The sequence below is a fragment of the Anastrepha obliqua genome, chromosome 3 (genome assembly GCF_027943255.1).
Source record: "Anastrepha obliqua isolate idAnaObli1 chromosome 3, idAnaObli1_1.0, whole genome shotgun sequence".
NCBI lineage: Eukaryota > Metazoa > Arthropoda > Insecta > Diptera > Tephritidae > Anastrepha > Anastrepha obliqua.
In genome coordinates this window covers 13,734,969-13,753,707 of record NC_072894.1, presented here as the reverse complement: position 1 = coordinate 13,753,707, position 18,739 = coordinate 13,734,969, and the positions used below count along the sequence as shown (strand labels likewise).

Sequence of the window (18,739 nt, the reverse complement as noted above, 5' to 3'; positions counted from 1 at the left end):
TTAGAAACCTATTTGATGCTCTTCTGGAGGGAAGGATGAACTATTTAGCTTGCATCTCTCCTGCATTCTCCATTTTTCTCTTTCTAGACTCTGATAACTTCCTTTTACTCCAGAAAAGGGTTCAAGCCTATGGAAATTTTAAATAACGTCTAATTTCGCCAATAATCTGCTTGGTACCCAGCTCGGTGTTGGTGTTCTTTTCTCCCAGGGTATTGAATACTAAAAGGTGAAGTATTGAATACTCATTTTATTATAGATGCTTTCCATTTCAATTCAACCGGGCTATTCGGGTCATGTTCTTCGATTTTGATGTAACTCAAATATGTTGCTCTCTGGTCAAAATATTGAGACACGTATTTTTTTGTTCGCCCGAAAATTTTTTTTTTCAAGATTTATCGGCAATTTTGTTTTTCGGCTCAAAATGGATTTTTTTTAATTATATAAGAAACATTTTTTTTAAATGCTCATAACTTAGTCAAAAATGAACCGATATTAATGATTTTGGGCTCAAACTGATCGCCATTACTTGCACGACTTCATGTATAAACAGTTGCAAAAAAGTAGTTGAAAATTTTTTATTTTGCAAAAAAACGAAATTTTTTCGAAATTCAATATTTCAAAAAGCGTATTGTTTTTTTTTTAACTTTTTCCAAATCAAGAGGCACCTCAAACTTCAATTGAGCTGAATACCCAGTAGCTAAAATGAGTTGTTTTTTTTCTCGTAACATAAATAAATTTAGTAATGTTCGCTTCTATTGTCTCAATCGAAGCGGGTTTACCCATAAACCATTTAGACTCTAAGTACCCCCACAAATTAATTTCCAAAGGTGTGATATTACACGATTTTGGTGGCCAATCCACTAGTCCGAGACGAGAGATAAATTGCTCACGCATTGCTGACGCAGTAAATCCATTGTTTCACAGGTCGTGTGGCAAGTAGCGCCGTCTTGTTGTGGAAATCACGCACTTCAATTTCTGGCATCAAAAGGTCGTTTATTATGGTGCAATAGCGTACGCCATTCATTATTACATTGACGCCAGCCTCGCCTTTGAAGAAATATGAGCCGATGATTCCTCCAACCCAAAGACACCACGCACGCACCAAACGGTTGTTTTCAATAAATGTAATGGGTGTTCTTTAATGGTTTTGGGTTACTCTTTTGCCCAAATACGGTAATTTTGCGTATTGACGTAGCCATTAAGCTAAAAATGGGCCTCATCGCTGAACGGATATCTACACCACAAGTTGGTTTGAGCGAGCGAACACTTTTCACAGAGCGTCGCCTTTCGTAATAAAATTATACGATTTGTAAGCCTACAAACATCTCTCTTTGATGAAATCCCAATGAATACTGAGAAATATATATATACAGTACTACTACGTGTCATCTTTTAAAAAAACCCTATCGGAAAAAGTACCTCCAATCTGATCACCCTTTATTATTTGAGAGTACAGTACATATGGTGCGTGGCTACCTGAGTGTTTGGCAAAATGCAGATGCGCTTCGAAGTTGTGCTCCTTCGAAGGCATTCTCTACCACAGAATTCTATGCCCTGGATTTCCGCATGAAAAACTATGTGATAATCCCCATGAGTATCAAGCCTTAAAAGTTCGGCCCAAGGATACCTACATCAGTCACATCACCTGTTCACTATAATTTTTTTTTTTTTTGGTATCTCAAATAAAGGATTACAATAATAGGATTCGATAAAATATTCTCTGCGGATTTCTTCTGCACACCTAAATAAGGTATTAAAATTTATTGCTCTAAAACAGGCGAGCTGATATACAAATGCCCAAGGGAAGGGGGAAGGGGCAATATGCTATATCCGTTCAATGTACATACACGCCAAGTCATTGAGCACGCAATCATCATTCCTTGTGTTGGCTTATCCCAAATTGTGTCGTGCGCATCACAACAACGCGTGCACATTGTCATCGTACATAAATTATAACGCATTATCCTGTTGCCTGTCAGTTTTGTGGTTGCTATGTTGTTGCCATACTTCGCACACATGCATTAAACAAAGCAACTGAATGAGGCGAAAGTGAAATATGTAAAGCACAAGCAAAGATTTTAAAGACAAGTCCACCGCTTTGTGCTCTGATGTATCGGTTTTTAGGAAAAGGTTGATGAGGGCGTGGAGTTCCTAGGACGCGTGACTTTGGCGGATTTGCTACAATGCAATCTAAACTGTTATGTAAACCAAACCGCTTAATCCGCCATTCACATAGTTTCGTGTGCATTTTCACTTTGTACCTACATACTAGTACATACACGTATATGCACAACCACATGTGCACCTATATTTTTAGTTAAGCTTTTGCAAAGTAGAGTAGTTTGTGAAGCGCTTAAAAGCAGTTTGGTATGTGTGTCGCGCTGCAACGTCATCACTTTCACCTAACTGTCACTGACACGAATTGTTTTACAGCAAACGCCCACCTGCAGAGGTGTTGCGTATATAGGTGACCCACCATATTTGTAATTCCACTGGCGTTCACCTTGTTTTCTGTGCCATGTTGATGTTCCTTTTATTTTTGCTTATATGACACCTGCATACACCCGTCGAAAAAAACCGCACCTCTTGTGATTATAAATTCTGGCATCTAATTTTCTTAATTAATTCTTAATTAGTTTTCATTACAAGCCAAACTCATTTCTTAACAAAAGCTGTGTGAATCGAATTGCACTAACTTTGTACGAAATTCTAAAAACATCTTTAATTTTCATCAAAATTTTTAATTTTAACCAGCATTTTTGGAAAGCTATTGAGTATGCGATTTTTTTAATCTATTAAGTTTTAGTATAATAAAATGAATGTTGGAAGTAGCGATTGAAATTGCTAAGCTATTTCGTAGTGTTCATTTTTGCTCTCGCTACTGCTCGAAACCTGAAATGATGAGTAGTAGAGCAAATAGTGCAAAATGCGCGATCAACTGTTTTGCTCACTCCAAACTACATTTCGTTACTGCTGGTAGCTCAGAGCAATACTAAGAAAAAACAAATATTTGGTATTCTCTGTAGTTGGAGTAGTAGCAAAGTAGATACTTGAAGTCGGCCAGAGCATAAATTATTCATGTCTGCTCCAGCTACCGCTATTGCTCTCACTTTTGTTGCTCTGCTGCTACTTCCACAGCAGCTACTGGGGCACTGTTTTATTGAGTCCATTTTTGTACGTTTTTGTGGTGCTACTTTGATTACATGGTAGACAAATTATGTAGTGTAAGTAATATGCAGTTATGGCTGAGTAGTTAATGAAAACACTGCTTTTAGTGTGTCAAAAACAGGTTGATTTTGGAAAATTTTGTGTGCTTACGATGATTAATCTTTCCTCTATATAAAAAATGTGTTTTATATGCAACGCTATTAGAAAAAACCTTTTCTATAATTTGATGTTTTATGCCCGGAGATTCGAATCTAAGCACTTTCGAATGCGCGATGCCATGAGCAAGAAACAACGTGATTTTTAAAGCATTTCAAGTCGTAATTACGGGTGCCATGAGTATCATACAATCTCCGGCGATGCACTAAATGCTATGTTTGATTTGCTCCGCTTGGATCTTAAGATACAACAGGAAGCAATAAAAGCAATGTGTAGACTCCATAGATATGGTTTCTGGTACGAATTCGGAACTACGGGACACAGAGAAATTTTTAAGATGCTATCTGAGCAGTATCCACTGTTTTTGGCACCTACGGACGACGTTATACCATGAATTTATTTGGAAGGAAGCTCGATGGCAAATGATTTGCATCAAAGAAATTTCACGGATATTTTTTTTACCAAACGGGTCCAAGAATTCAATAAATTCTGAAGCCTTGATGCTTAAACGATAGTAATAAGTATCATTACGATAGTAATAAGTATCATTACGCCATAGGAATGATGGCAACTGCTTTCCAAACGAAAATTTTTGCTATTCTGAAAGTAGCCGAATGGATAATTGAGAGGAGCTGAAGCGGGAAACATATTCTTTAATAGTCTTTAATAACAGTCAAGCTGCTCCAAAGGCTCTGAAGAAGGCAAATTGTTCAAGAATGTAAGAAGAATCATAATTCTGTTGCAAGGCAGAATAAGCTTGTACGTATATGGGTCCTAGGACATTGCGGGTCAACGATTACCCCACAGGGACCAGAGCCAATAATCGGAATCAGTTCTACAGGAATCAAGAAGTGGATCAGCAATTATGTATGCAATTTACGTACAGAGCGATGGTCTGGTATAGAACGCTGCAGAACTGCAAAGTTTTTTGTGGCAAGCTCGCACAGAAAACTGTCGGATTTTCTTCTAAAACTTGGAAGAAAAGACGTTTTGCTGATGGTCGGTATTTTAAGAGGACATAATCAATGGGGTCAGCATACGCCACCATTGGAATCATTGAGGACCCGATTTGCTTGCCTTGCTTAGAGGAAGCAGATACCAGTGAGGATATTCTCTGTGAGTGTCCTACCTGTGCTAGAGGCAAGGGTATGAATTCTGGCTTCCGATGTCATGAGAATGTGTAATATTCATTCTAGGATATTTTCAGTTACCTCTATGCCTTTATTCTATCCTATCTCTTTCTTTCTATTCATTCTTCCGTTTCCTCCATGACTATCTACCCTTTTACTTTCCAGAGCTTTAAATACAATGGGATTTTTAGCCTGAGTGTTTTAGGAGTTACCAAATCTCTCAGTGCTTCTTAGCTCTACTTTTTCAAGTTTCAATTTCTATTGTCAGTAAAATTAAATAGTCTATAAAATTACTTGCTCAAAATATTTATTAAAATTATGTTTCAAGAGTTGGAAATTTTGATGAAATTCTCTGAATTTTGCACAATGTTTGGAACCCTGAAAGAAAACTGAGGTTCGAACTTCGAACTGGTCTTTTGGAATTTTGGTTTGTATGAATTATGATAAAGAATGAACTGTGTTTTTATGGTAACTTAGTTAAAATGAAATGAAAAAAATAAATGTAAAAATTTATAACCACAGGAGGTGCATGCGTTTTTTTTCGGCGAGTGTAATTACTCGTACGTTTTGATTAAAACAAAGTGAGAAAAAATCATATCTAAAACAGTGCCTTGTTCAACTGTCTCCAATAATAGAATAAAGTAGAATAGCAGCTACCACACATACATACATATCATATATTTGTATGCGAGCGGGTAAGTTCTCGGCCGCTCACTTCCTTCCTTCTTTTCTTCCTTCCTTGCGCCCATTTCAATAATTTTATTATGTCAACAAGCTGAGCTCACTAAGCCTTCATCAACGCCCAACTGCCGCTTCCAAGCAAGTTGCAAATCTCTGCCCACTGCTCCCCATTATCAACATCATTTCAATGCTCATTTATTTAGTCGGGCAACGGCGCCACGAAACACAGTCCAAGTCCGTGAATACTTGCACAAAAGCAGGCGTTAAGTTGGCTTTAATGATTTCTTTCTTCACACATACCCCCGCATAGATGTGAAATGATAATGTTTAGTTTGTGTGTGTGTTCAGTATGTTTGTATGTGAACTGCAAGTGCATATGTATGTGAATGTACATATTTGTTTGGCGATTAAGAGTTTTATCCACTGGAGCCACATGGCCTCATTCCGGTCGAGTCTGCCGCGCAGCCAAAGCGATGGTTGTTGTTTTTCGACACAAACTGCACATAAAAATTATTTGAATGCCTATTTGTGTGTATATTTGTATGTGTGTGGTTAGTATACCTTTTACGCACGCTGCAATCTAATCAAACTTTTATAAATATGTTATTAAAGTGCTTTAGTTATTCGTAAACAATTTAAAATTTTTATTTTTATTTTTGAACTTAAACAGGCGCATATATTTAGATCCAGCTTCCCCTTCCATGTGTATTGGACCGTCGACTCTGAACAGAAGGTTTTTTGTGCTATCAATTATATGCAAGGCTCAATCGTCACCAGAAAAACTTGTGTGAATCTTTGTATTTGAATAAATATCTGAATATCAAGACCCACTCTTGATGTCCCTCACCACCGCAATGGGCTAAAGCAGCCTCAACTGACTTTCTTAGTATTTCAAAACCTTGGCACAGTGCGCGGATTGCACGAATTGCAGAGTTTTACAATCCATTTTTTTTATACTTGCTCAAACCTCTCGGAAGCATAAGACCTCGATAAGAGTCTTCCTTCGTACACGTTTCTGTGCCGTTGCTTTTACGCCGTCCCATATGATTAGCTCGTGCAACATTGAGCATCTTCAAGTAGTCTTCGGCTGATCGCAACCTCTGCTCCCTTGTGGGTTCCAGTTCAGTGCCATTCTCGTGATGCTATCTCATGATGGGCTTCTCACACGTTGACCTCCACAGCGCGTCATTGCTGACGGTGTTCGGCCAGAATATTCTACAGATGATGCGGAGGCATTTGTTGACGAAAGATTGTAGCCTCTGTGTGATGGTGTTGGAGACCAGCCATGTTTCACTTCCGTATAACCATACAGTCTTCACACGTGAGCTGAGTATTCGCAGCTTATGGCTCTTAGACATTTGCGAACTCGCCCATACTGTATGCATTTGCCCTTGCTTTGTTTAGCCAGGAGTTGACATCTTCATCTGTTCCGCGATTTGTCGTGATAGTGCGGCCGAGGTAGCAGAAGTTTTCGACGAATTCCACCAAGTACCCGTCAACCACTATATGACGGGCTTTATTGTGGTTGACTCACTACCTGACTTCGTTTTGGCGATGTTGATTTCCAGTCTGACAGTGCGTGTCAGCGTGACCAGTCTGTCCGTGTTCGCTTGCATGTTAGTGAGTTTGTGAGAAAGGAAAAAGATGTCATTGTCCAAGTCCAGGTTCTCAATATGTCTGGTGAAACTCAATACGATGCCTCTTTCTCGCGTAGGGTCAATCGGCGCATAACGTCATCTAGTACGATGGCGAAGGGAAGGGTCCACAGTGAACAACTTTGCCTTACGCTTGCATTGGCGGTGAATGGTTCGCTGATGTTGCCGTTGTGAAACACTTCCAATTCGGAGTTCTCGTAAAGGGCTATGATGAAGCGAATTATCTTAGTGGGAAGTTCCTTTCTACTCAACGCCAGCTATATCGTCGAGTCTCGTTTGATTGTGTCGAATGCCGTCTTAAAGTCAACGAACAGCGGGTAAAGCGGGAAGCGGCATTCAACTGATTGTTCCACTATGATGCGAAGAGTGTTGGCTTGGTCTCCGTAGCTTCGGTGAGAGCGAAATACAGCTTATTCGTCCCTTAAGGAGCGTTTGATACATTGGAGTCTGTTTTGAATGATCGATGCAATCTATGCGATGATTTATTGATTAAATAAATAATTAAATGAGAGCTTTGGAATATCTGCAAAACCAGGAGGACTAACTAAAATCCGCTCAGCACGCAATAACCTGTGCTTAAAAGTGTACAAAATATACTGAGCTTTTTCTCAAGATTTTAACTTAAACTGAGGTGTTCGACTAGCCATCATTGAGACAGCTTGCTGGTTAGACAAAAATGTGACTAAGTTTAGGGAAGTTTATATTTACTCCGATAGCCAGGCGGCGATTAAATCACTTGGTGGGGTCGCTACGAATTCCATCATTGCTCGCAAATGCCAGGGCATAGTGACATAACAGAGAATTGTAAGGCAGACAAATAAGCGTGAGAGGGCACTACCACTCGCGTCCCTCTTGATATGGAAATTGTAGGTGTAGCTCTCTCAATCTGCAAACTCTATGGTGCAAGTAGCTTTGTCACTTCAGCCAACATGATATGGGTGATAGTTTGGCATGTAACGCTAGAAAACAAATTTGGCCAATGTGAGACATCAGGAGTTCAAAGGCGCTGCTTAATCGGTAAAGGAAAACGTATCTATGTTAGTTGCTTTGAGCACTGGTCACCATCTTCTTGGTCGACACGCTTAAAGATTGAACGTACCTCATTTCGACTAAGAGGAGGAGGAATAGTCTGTCAGGCATCTTCTCTGACACTGCCCTGCATGGCATGCCATTAGGTTTATATACGAGTACTTTGGTTCATCTTTCTTGAATGATACTGATGACCTTCGTGATATAAGTCAGATCAATGGGTTTGCACTCAAAACAAAATGGATTGACGAGGAGTAGCATACAATCTGCTACTGCTACTACCGAAATGGATCCGCAACGGTCTAAGTGAGTTGGTTTAAGGCCCAACTGCCACTTCTATCATCGTACCTACGTGCCTACGTAGCTTAAAAAGTGGGTTTATAACATTTACTACATTCAATACTTTCCCTTTTCAGGCAAAATTTAGTAGCAAATATTTCTGCACAAATTGTTCTAAACAAAATCTTATTGTTCTGTTTAAGTCTCGTTTTAAGCATACATTTAAAAGCATTCGCTACGAATGCAAAACATAGTAGAAAAGAAAAAAAAATACAGAAATATAAGTCGCGCAAAAAAAAAATAGTATTTTGCTACCAACTTTTTCATTCTTTTGCTGCTTATCGCAAATTTGCGCTTCAGAAAATTTGGAATTTCAAAGCGAGCTCTTAACTCCTCCTTTAATACTGGTTCATGATTACTAGTTTTGTATGTAGGTATAGTCAGACACACTGGTGAAATGATGATGCTAAAATGCGAAAAAAGTTTCCCAAAGATTTGGTACAGGAAATTAAAAAAAAATCTCGTTTACGTAAAGCAAAGCTTTTTTTAAGATTTTGGACAAGGGCGCATTGATTGCGAACATGATGAATGATAAAAGTTTCATAAACTAAGAGCACTATTCTCACAGACAAAAGGTAATGATAAAGTAGACCTGTGCTTTTCAAGAGTTATCAGATTTATTGACACAAGACAGGATGTGGACGATGGCTTAGTTTGGTTCATATTTTTAGATCGTTTCTCCTGCCACTGTTGAATGGAACAGTACTTAATATACACATCCACTACAACCGCGCCTTGAAATATGCAGCAAAAACTTGATTTTATGAGCTCCAATATTGCCAACAGTAAATTTTCATATAACATTTCCTCAAATGAAATCAATTGCTCTCAAAAAGTATAAAACTAAACAAAATAAAAAAAAAATGATAGGCCACATTTCAATGGATTAAAAAGTAGAAAATAATTGTTAATAACTGTGATTTGAAAATTTTAACATTAGTATGCACTGCATGGATGTAAGAGCATTGATTTTTTTTTTTTTATTCGAAGGGGATATCTTACATATTGGGTTGGGAACTAAGTAATTGCGCATTTTTTTTTAGAAAATCAAAGACAATTTTTTTATGGAACTAAATAATTTTATTCTGTAAGGTATTGCCCATTTTGATCAATAACCGTTTGCCATCTTTCAGGCAGCATCATGAACCTACGTTCATAAAACTTCTGGTTTTTATTAGCAAAAAACTGAATCAGGTACGATTTGACATCATCATCATTATTGAAATTTTTACCATTCAAGGAGTTTTGTAAAGATCGCAACAAAAAGTAATCAGATGGTGCAAGGTCAGGACTGTATGGTGGATGTGGCAAAACATTCCAACCAAGCTCCAATAATTTTTGCCGAGTGGCCAAATATGTATAAAGTACTTATAGACCGGAACAGTGTTTCAAATCGTTTTTCATACGTGGAACTCATTTTGTTAAATAAATGTACACTCCCTAAAGTTCTCGCAAAACTAACAAATAGCAGAACGCAGTTCCGCGAGGTCACAAAGCGACACATGGTTTTGTTGATATTTGAGTTTAAGACTTATCAGCCTACTTCTCCTCCTCTGTGACGGTTGGCTAGGTTATATCGCCTATACTCGGCCGTCAGAGACTCGTTAGTTTCGAAACAGGGAGTACCGCGAGAAGGTGAGGTTGATATTTCGGAGGGTTAGGCTACATATTCACATCACCAGCCCCATTTGCCCACATTTGATAGCATTTTGTGGGCCTCCCCTCAAGCCTATCTTTTATAACGGAACTCTAAGCTTGAATTTTGCCGGTCACGCTTCTCTTCGGCACACTGTATATCTTTAAAAATTTATAAAATGCATATAAAAATGATTTTCTCTGAATTGCGTTAAAGGTATCAACTATTTGACCTATTCAAAATAATATTATTTTTATTTATTGTGTTTGCATTCACCCTCACTACTATTGTTATACGATTTTTGCTGTAATTGCGTTTAGTGTTTTGTTTTATTTTCATTTTTGGCGCGCTGTAGTATCCATTTATTATTTTTTCCTCCGTCGCCACACAACTTTTATATTGACCTAATGACCTCATGACGTCGACCCGCTGGTGAGAAGACCCTAAAGCGCAAAGCACGCCAAATTCAAACGATTTTGGCTTCCAACGCTTGCTTTAGGGTTCACAGCCATTCGGACGCCGACGCGTTGGTTAGGACCAAATTTACAAGTTTTGCTGTGTTTTCTCTATTGGTTTTTTCTGTTCCTATTTACAAAACGTTGTTATGTTTGTATGTTTACGTGGTATGCTTATAAGTAAGCGCTAAGTAAGTGAGTGGCCGATTTGGTCTATTGGGCAGTACGGTCGGTAGGAAGCTATCCTCATTCGCCGCGCATATTCTGACGCATTAATCCAATTATGTGGTAAATTTGTTGTACGTATACTCGTATATATAAGTATTAGGGTGGTCCAAAAATGCATGGGAAAAAATTTATATTAAAATTTTTATGCTGCCGCCCCCCATAATGGTAAAGAATGAAAAATAAAAAGACCCGTATTTTTTTTTTTTTTTAATCAGACCATATTTAATGGTGCCGCCGGGGCTTTGAAATATCCCATGTATTTTGCATGGGAAAAAAATACTTTTTCGTAGATTTCATGTAAAAACCTGGAAAATGAATATATTTTAACCGGATAACTCAGTTTCTCTTCATAATTGGTCAGGGAATAACAACCAATTATGAAATAATTAATTTTTTTGTATTAACTATTTTTTATAGAACCCCAAAAAGCCCCCATAAAACGAAAATCTAAGAAAAAATCGAAAAACAATATTTTATATTACTTTTATGAAAATAGTTAATACAAAAAAAATTAATTATTTCATAATTGGTTGTTATTCCCTGACCAATTATGAAGAGAAACTGAGTTATCCGGTTAAAATATATTCATTTTCCAGGTTTTTACATGAAATCTACGAAAAAGTATTTTTTTCCCATGCAAAATACATGGGATATTTCAAAGCCCCGGCGGCACCATTAATATGGTCTGATTAAAAACAAAAAAATACGGGTCTTTTTATTTTTCATTCTTTACTATTTTGGGGGGCGGCAGCATACAAATTTTTTTTGGACCAGCCTAATAAGTATAGTATATGTATTTATATGTAAACCGGCGTATATGTGTATTTAGTTCCGTTGTATGCCATTTGTGACGTACGTTCATAGACGCGGTGGTAAAATAAAAAAATGGCCGTAGAAGTTGTTGCCCGATCTAAAAAGTTAGTAATAATAAATTAAGTTTGGCGCGTGTTCAATGATATCAACAAACCACAACGAATTGCGTTCATCAGCAAATAATCAGCTTTTTCAGTGAATGACTTGGTTAAAGTTTTAATAAACTAAACCAAAAACAAATTGAACTGCATTTTAAATGTCTGTGTATGTCCTTTGCAGTTCCTCTTTTGCGGTAATGCCCTTCAGAGCCCTTTCAAGTTAAACTTTGAACTTACAAGCATGCAAACTATAAGGAAATGTATATCATGCAAAGCCAGAAAGGCTCATTCTATGTTGGTGAGTCAAAAAAATCAAAAAAGGCGAAAGGTTTTGAGGACTGTACTCGTATATATGCAAAGCGAAATATAGGGGAAGAGAATTCCAAGTAACAAAAAGCGTATTCGTCTTGCATTATTAAAATTCCTTTCGTGTGCAGCCAAGAAGAAAACATGACACAAATTGCAAAACTCAAACCCCGCAAAACGCAGCCAAGCCAAAATCAGCAGCAATAGCCGGAGCAACTACAGAAACGCCAGCAACAGTAGCTTTTAAATTTAGCAACGAAAAAATACTGAGCTTAAGCACGCAAACTTAAAAGCTCACACAAATTCATGCACACCCCACTCGTACAGGCAATCACAGAATACCTCGCCTCGCTTTAAAGCGTCTACAATTCTTGCACATAACACTCGCTCCGAAAGAGGAGGACCTTTACAGTCGTTGTTGCGATTTATGTTAAGGACAAGTGGCGCCATTTGCACAGTTCCTTCATTCATCAAGTCTCAACCGTACACAGCAACAAACAGCGCAACCAGCACCACCAGTGAGGACAGCCAGTAAAGTGGTAAGGCGGTACAGGCGGTTTGTAAACAGACGCAACCGCAACGTTTAACAAAGATTCTTGGCAGCATTCCACCCTTATCCGGCTCCAAACTCATGCTCTCCAACATAGAGTTTTCAACGTCAGCAGAATAAAATAGTGCCGTAGGTGTTTTGCTGTTGCAACGCAACGCAAAAAGCGAGCGGCTTGGTACTTGAGGACGGTGACGTTGGTGTGCTCGACTCGGTATGGGCGACCTGCAAGCAACAATTGAATTTTCCATTGAGCTCTACAAATTCTTCAATGTTGACTTATTTCAACGAGGGTAAGTTCAAGATGCTCTTATTTTCATTTTCATTCTCATTCTTCCCATTCCCATTCCCATTAGCATTACTATTATTAAATGTTGAACGACGATGAGCGAGATAACCAGCTGGTTGGAAAGTGGCAATGTCGCATTTATTCACAATTTGTCGATTTTATATTAACATTTGCGCATATTATTCATACATCAACATTCACATACGAGCATATGTATGTGTATGTGTGTATATGAGAATGAGTTAAGATGGCTAAACCACTTTAAAATATCATACACTCGGCATTATTTTATATGTGAAAATATGAATGTTTGGAAAACAGATTTTCCTTTGCGATTCCTTTGTGTCTGCATAGGTGAAATAAATATCAATGAGGAAGCAAAAAGCTAAGAAGAAAATTAGCTTGAACAAAGCGGTGAACATTATTTTTGTTAGAGCAGATTAGCAACTTATCATTCTGTGCAAAGCAGCAGAAAAATGAAAAATTAGTATCTCTTAAAAAGCAGTTTAAAAATTAGCTGATTTTGAGAATATTTCAATGACAAGCAGTGACATTTGAGGAATTAATCACTTTATAATCAGAAATTAGACTTATTATATTCTTTAATACAAAATTATCAACTGTATACTTAGATCATTTTATTTGATTATTTGTCTTTGAATGTCAAAATGCCTGGTCTTGAGATTTAAATACAAAATTCTTGCTGCATTATTATAATATTTTATATTATTCGTAACAAATATTCGAGTATTTATTGTTATTGACACTCATACCAGTACCAGTCAAAATGACTGGTGCAAGTTTCTATGCGATGAAAATGCATTAGGGCAGCTCAATAATTGGTAGTACTGCGACATTTTTTCTGGACAAAATATTATACTTAGTCCTCTGTTACAAGTTAAGTTGGGTTGGGTTGGGTTGGTGCATGACTACCATTCGGAATGCACGTCTGCGCACTAACTCAGCGCTCGCTGAGTTGACGCGAGGCCCAGCTTTCCACTGTTACCGGGCAACCAAATCAGCCTAATATTGAAGTATTCGGATGCAGCTGAGAACGCTGAGAAACGCACAAACAACGAGCCCTGGGCCATAATTCCCACTTGGCTGTCGGAGTAGATATTCACCTCCCTTAAAGTTATTGCCGCCGTAGCGGAATGGGTTGGTGATTGACTACCATTCGGAATACAGAGAGAACGTAGGTTCGAATCTCGGTGAAACACCAAAATTAAGAAAAATTTTTCTAATAGCGGTCGCCCCTCGGCAGGCAATGGCAAACCTCCGAGTGTATTTCTGACATGAAAAAAGCTTCTCATAAAAACCATCTGCCGTTTGGAGACGGCCTAAAACTGTAGGTCGCTCCATTTGTGGATTGACATCAACACGCGCGCCACAAATAGGAGAAGGTGCTTGGGCAAACCCCTAAAAAGGGTGTACACGCCAATTATATATACAGACTAGCTGTTACCCGCGGCTTCGCTCGCGTTGAAGCCCTTAAATAAATATCAAAGATCATTACATTTCAATAGGACTGAATCAATGTGATTTATATTAGTATTTAAAATTTACTACATACAATCAGTTTCAAAAACTTAAAATATGCTTTATTTAATTACAACAACAAATGTTAAAATATATTTCACTGTAACAAAAATAAATAATTTTAAATTCTTATAATTCAAAAAGATATAATGGAGAGTATTAATCTAGGATATTTTTGTAGACTATATTATAAGTTTTTCCGGGCATTAGACATTCGCGAACATGCTACATATAGTTGACCGTGAGAGAAGCATGGCTTTTCTAAATGCACTCCCGCTACCTGCAATGTCTGGCCTTGTGCTTTGTTTATGGTAACAGCAAAGCTAAGCTTGACGGGAAACTGGACCCTTTTGAATTAGAATGGAAGGTCAGTGGGAATAATTGGAATGCGACACTTTTTCCCTTACCCATACCTGTTCAAATAGTAGCACCAAGTATATTTTGCCCCAATTTTGTTATCCGAAGTCTTGTTCCATTACATAGCAGAGGATCATTTAGATTTCGCATAAGCATCACTGGTACAATCAATTTTAATTGAATTTTATGTGACGGTACACCCGACAGTTCAAGTGAGTTTAAAAATTCCATAGGATATGAAGTACTTAGTTCCGTATCCATAATTGTATCCATTGACAAATATTCCTCCATTTCCCTCTGCACCTCTTTAAAAATGTCAGTGTTGATCCTAGAAACTACTTTAATTAATTCAATAGAAAGTATTTCATTTAATATTGCTCTTGCGCACAACCACTGATCACAACTCAAATTTTGTTGCAATTCCGGAAAAACATGAGCGATGAGATCCACATCATTTTCTACTAAATTGCAAAATTTTCTTGATAGTGATATATAACCTTCTTTGCCAACGTCTAAACAACCATCACCAATTTTCAACAACATTTCTGCATAAAGACCCGAGTCCACGTCATTATGAAGATGAACTCTCATATTCGTTTTCAGGCTGAGTTTTTCAACTTTCGACCATAAGCATGATGATTTAATACATGCTTGAATTTCATCTGCTGGTGTCCCTCTCTAAATGAAGGGTTTGTCGGAAATCACCAGCCAATAAAACTACCATTCCTCTCATTATATCTGAACTATCTCGCAAGTTCTGGAGAGTCCAGTTTAAAGCTTCTATAGCCTTCTTGTGAGACATTGTACTTTCATCCCACACTAAAAGCTTACATTCTCGCAGCATCCTACCTCGCGAACTATTTTTACTGAAATTACAGATCTTCCTGTGCCAGATTTAATGGTAATTTTAAAACAGAATGTGCTGTACGGCCGCCGTTTAATAGCGTCGCGGCAATACCCGAAGAAGCTACAGCAACTGCTATTTGTTTGTCTTTTCTGACGGACCTTAATAATAGGTTAAGCAAGCACGTCTTTCCGGTTCCTCCTGGTGCGTCGAGAAAGAAGAGTCCACCATTGTCGGAGTCTATTTTACGTAAAACTTGGTGGAAAACATGATTTTGCTCTGGAATTAATTGAGGGACTAATTCTGTTACTTGATGTTGCAGTGCTATAAAATCATAATCTAGCTCTCGAGCAATTTCATTATTAAAGTCATCTGTATTGTTTCGTCGAGGTCCGCATCCTCCATAGTTTCGTCCCAATGATTATCATTTTCTAACAATCGCCGAGATTCACATGCTTTTCTGTATGTTTGACATTCATGACCATTGACAATTTTAAGTTCTGTAAACAAGACAAAAGCATTCGAAATTTGTAACATGTACAGTATAGACACGACCAAGAGCATCCGATGCTTTAACCCCAGGTTGATTTTCAACAGGTGTACTTTGAACACGACGATGCCACTCTTTTTTTGAGGTCTTCCATGTATAATAACGGGGAACCTCAGAGTACAATAATGTCCTTGCAAAAGTATCATTCTGACAAAGGTGGAAAAAGGCAGTCAGCATGGTCTTAGGAGGAGATAAAATCCTCTCTAGATAGATCAGATTTCCGTTTCCGAGGCATTTTTAAAGAAGAACAGAGTAAGAATTAAAATCAGTGGTAAGATTTAAAATAATCAAGTGACATCTAACCACAAAAATGACACCAAACCTAAAAAATCAAAATTTTATATATATATATTTTATATAAAAATATAAAAATAACAGAAGAATACCAAATATCAGATCATTAAGAAAAGGGTAAAATTCCAATGACTAAATTTGACCCAAACAAACAAATAAATAAACAGGGCAAGCTAAATAAAACTGTTTAATAAAAAAACAATAAATATAGAAAAATTTCAAACAGCTGAAATTTTGAGATTTTTTGACAAACAATTTTTTTATCATTCAAAAAAAATAATTTTTTTTATTAAGAAGTATCCTATGTTACTTCTAACACCTCCAAAAACATATGTACAAAGTTTCATAATAATTGGTTAAGTAGTTTTGGCGTGAAAGCGTAACAAACAAACTTACATTCACATTTATAATATTAGTAGGGATTAGTAGGGATATGAAATCAAAATACTTTTGTTTAATGAAGTTAGTTTTATTTAATCATGCAATTATTAAAAAAAAATTAAATTTTCATTCGAAATGGTCCCCATTTGTTTTTACACAAGCCTTCAAACGATTAGGCCATTCAGCTATTGCAACACTCACGGTTTCCATGGATATTTACGTCGCTGCTCGAACCAAAGATTGTTGGGGACTCTCAAATTTCTATAAGGTCTTTGGCAGGCCATGTTCTCCAATTCTAACCACAAACCGTAGTTCAATGGATTCAGTCTGGACTTCCAGACGGTCAATCTTCTGCGCCATTGAACGCAGGAATGTTGTTTTTTAGCCACTGCTAAGTGATTTTTGCCTTATGAGCTGGAGCGGAATCTTGCTCAACTGCTCCACCACGCCTTCTAAGACATCCTCCTGGTATAATTTTGACCCTGACTTAACCCCTTTTTCGCAGAAATGAAGAGATGTAAAGCCTTTATAAGACACTCCCCACCAAACCATTACGAAGGCTGGATGGTGACCACGCTGAATCCTTGGAATAACATTTTTTGCAAAGTTTTAGAAGTTTTAGCATAGGTTTTGTCGTTTGCCTATTAAAAACTTTTTCAACAGTGAACATTTTCTCATCAAAAAGCTGCTTGCATCTGTCGAGTCTAATTTTCATCAAGCGTATTGTAAAAAGACGACCAGTTGAGCGGCGAAAGGCTTTCATGTGGAGATCATCTCTAATTAGTCTTGACATGTATCAAGTCGATACATTCATTTCCCTGGATATGATTTTCTGCTTTTTAAGGAGACTTCTGCGAACTCTTTCTCGAGCGCCTTTATTGGCTGCACTGGTTCGAACCACGCGAGGACGATCAGTTGTTTTTCTGTCTGTCACTTCAGACGTTTGAGAAAAACGATTGATCGGGCGGTAAGCAAACATTCTCAAAATATTAGGCTTTTTTCAGCAATTCGTAAATCTCACTTGCACTTTTACCAAACTTCCGTAATGGAAGCACTGCCATGCGATTTATCTTAGCTTCCTACTCCATTGTTACCAAGCGAAATTTGCCACGAAGCTGAGTATAATTTATGAGCAGACAGTGCATACGAACAAAAGCAAAAACTTTTTTCTGCGAATTTGTGCTCGTCATACGCATTGGAAAGCTGGTCACAGAATTTATGGCAAAACTAGCCGAACTCCTCCTCCAATTTGTGATGTGCGTATTTTGATGTTGCTCCACAAATGGAGGTACCTACAATTTTTATTCCGCCTCCGAGTGGCAGATGGTTTTTTATGAAGAGCTTTTTTTTGCCATTGCCTGCCGAGGGGCGACGGCTATTAGAAAAAACTTTTTTTAACATTTGGTAGTCACATACCAGCACATTTGGCTACGGTGGGCAGTGTTATTCAGATTTCTTCATTTTAGGTGTACCGGTAGTCAAAATTTCGAGTGTTTTTTTTTAATAAAATATTTTTTGTTGTTATTGACATTTTCAAAAAATATAAAGATACTAGCAAACCCGGCCCGCTTCGCTGGGCACACTAAAATATAATAGATATGGTTTAGAACAGAAAAGATATGGTTTTCATATTATTTATTTCTTTATTCTCATATTATTTATTTCTTTATTCAATACCACGTTTTGGTCTCTATCTCGAGACCCAAGTCACGGAGCGGCATGAAAAATACTCTGAACTAAAGCATTCACCAACAGCTTCGATTTGATATCCATATTGTACAGACACATTCTAGGCTCCACGTTTTGGTCTCTATCTCGAGACTCTAGTCACGGAGCGGGATGAAAAATATTCTGAACTAAAGCATTCAGCAACAGCTTCCATTTGATACCCATATTGTTCATACACATCCGAAGGTTACCCGGGTCCACGTTTTGACCTATATCTCGAGACCCCAGTCACGGAGCGGCATGAAAAATACTCTGAACTAAAGCATTCACCAACAGCTTCGATTTGATATCCATATTGTACAAACACATTCTAGGCTCCACGTTTTGGTCTCTATCTCGAGACTCTAGTCACGGAGCGGGATGAAAAATATTCTGAACTAAAGCATTCAGCAACAGCTTCCATTTGATACCCATATTGTTCATACACATCCGAAGGTTACCCGGGTCCACGTTTTGACCTATATCTCGAGACCCCAGTCACGGAGCGGCATGAAAAATACTCTGAACTAAAGCATT

General features: G+C 37.8%; 1 protein-coding gene across 3 annotated transcripts in view; it reads left to right on the top strand.

The window, feature by feature from the left end:
* Positions 1–18,739, top strand: part of LOC129243005 (protein FAM135B) — a 105,502-nt gene that overhangs the window by 40,473 nt on the left and 46,290 nt on the right. For all 3 annotated transcript variants that reach the window (XM_054880012.1, XM_054880013.1, XM_054880011.1), the window contains exon 2: positions 11,570–12,534. In XM_054880012.1, coding sequence (XP_054735987.1) covers positions 12,458–12,534 — 77 coding nt within the window. In that variant the 5' untranslated portion in view covers positions 11,570–12,457. The remainder of the gene's footprint in view (positions 1–11,569; positions 12,535–18,739) is intronic.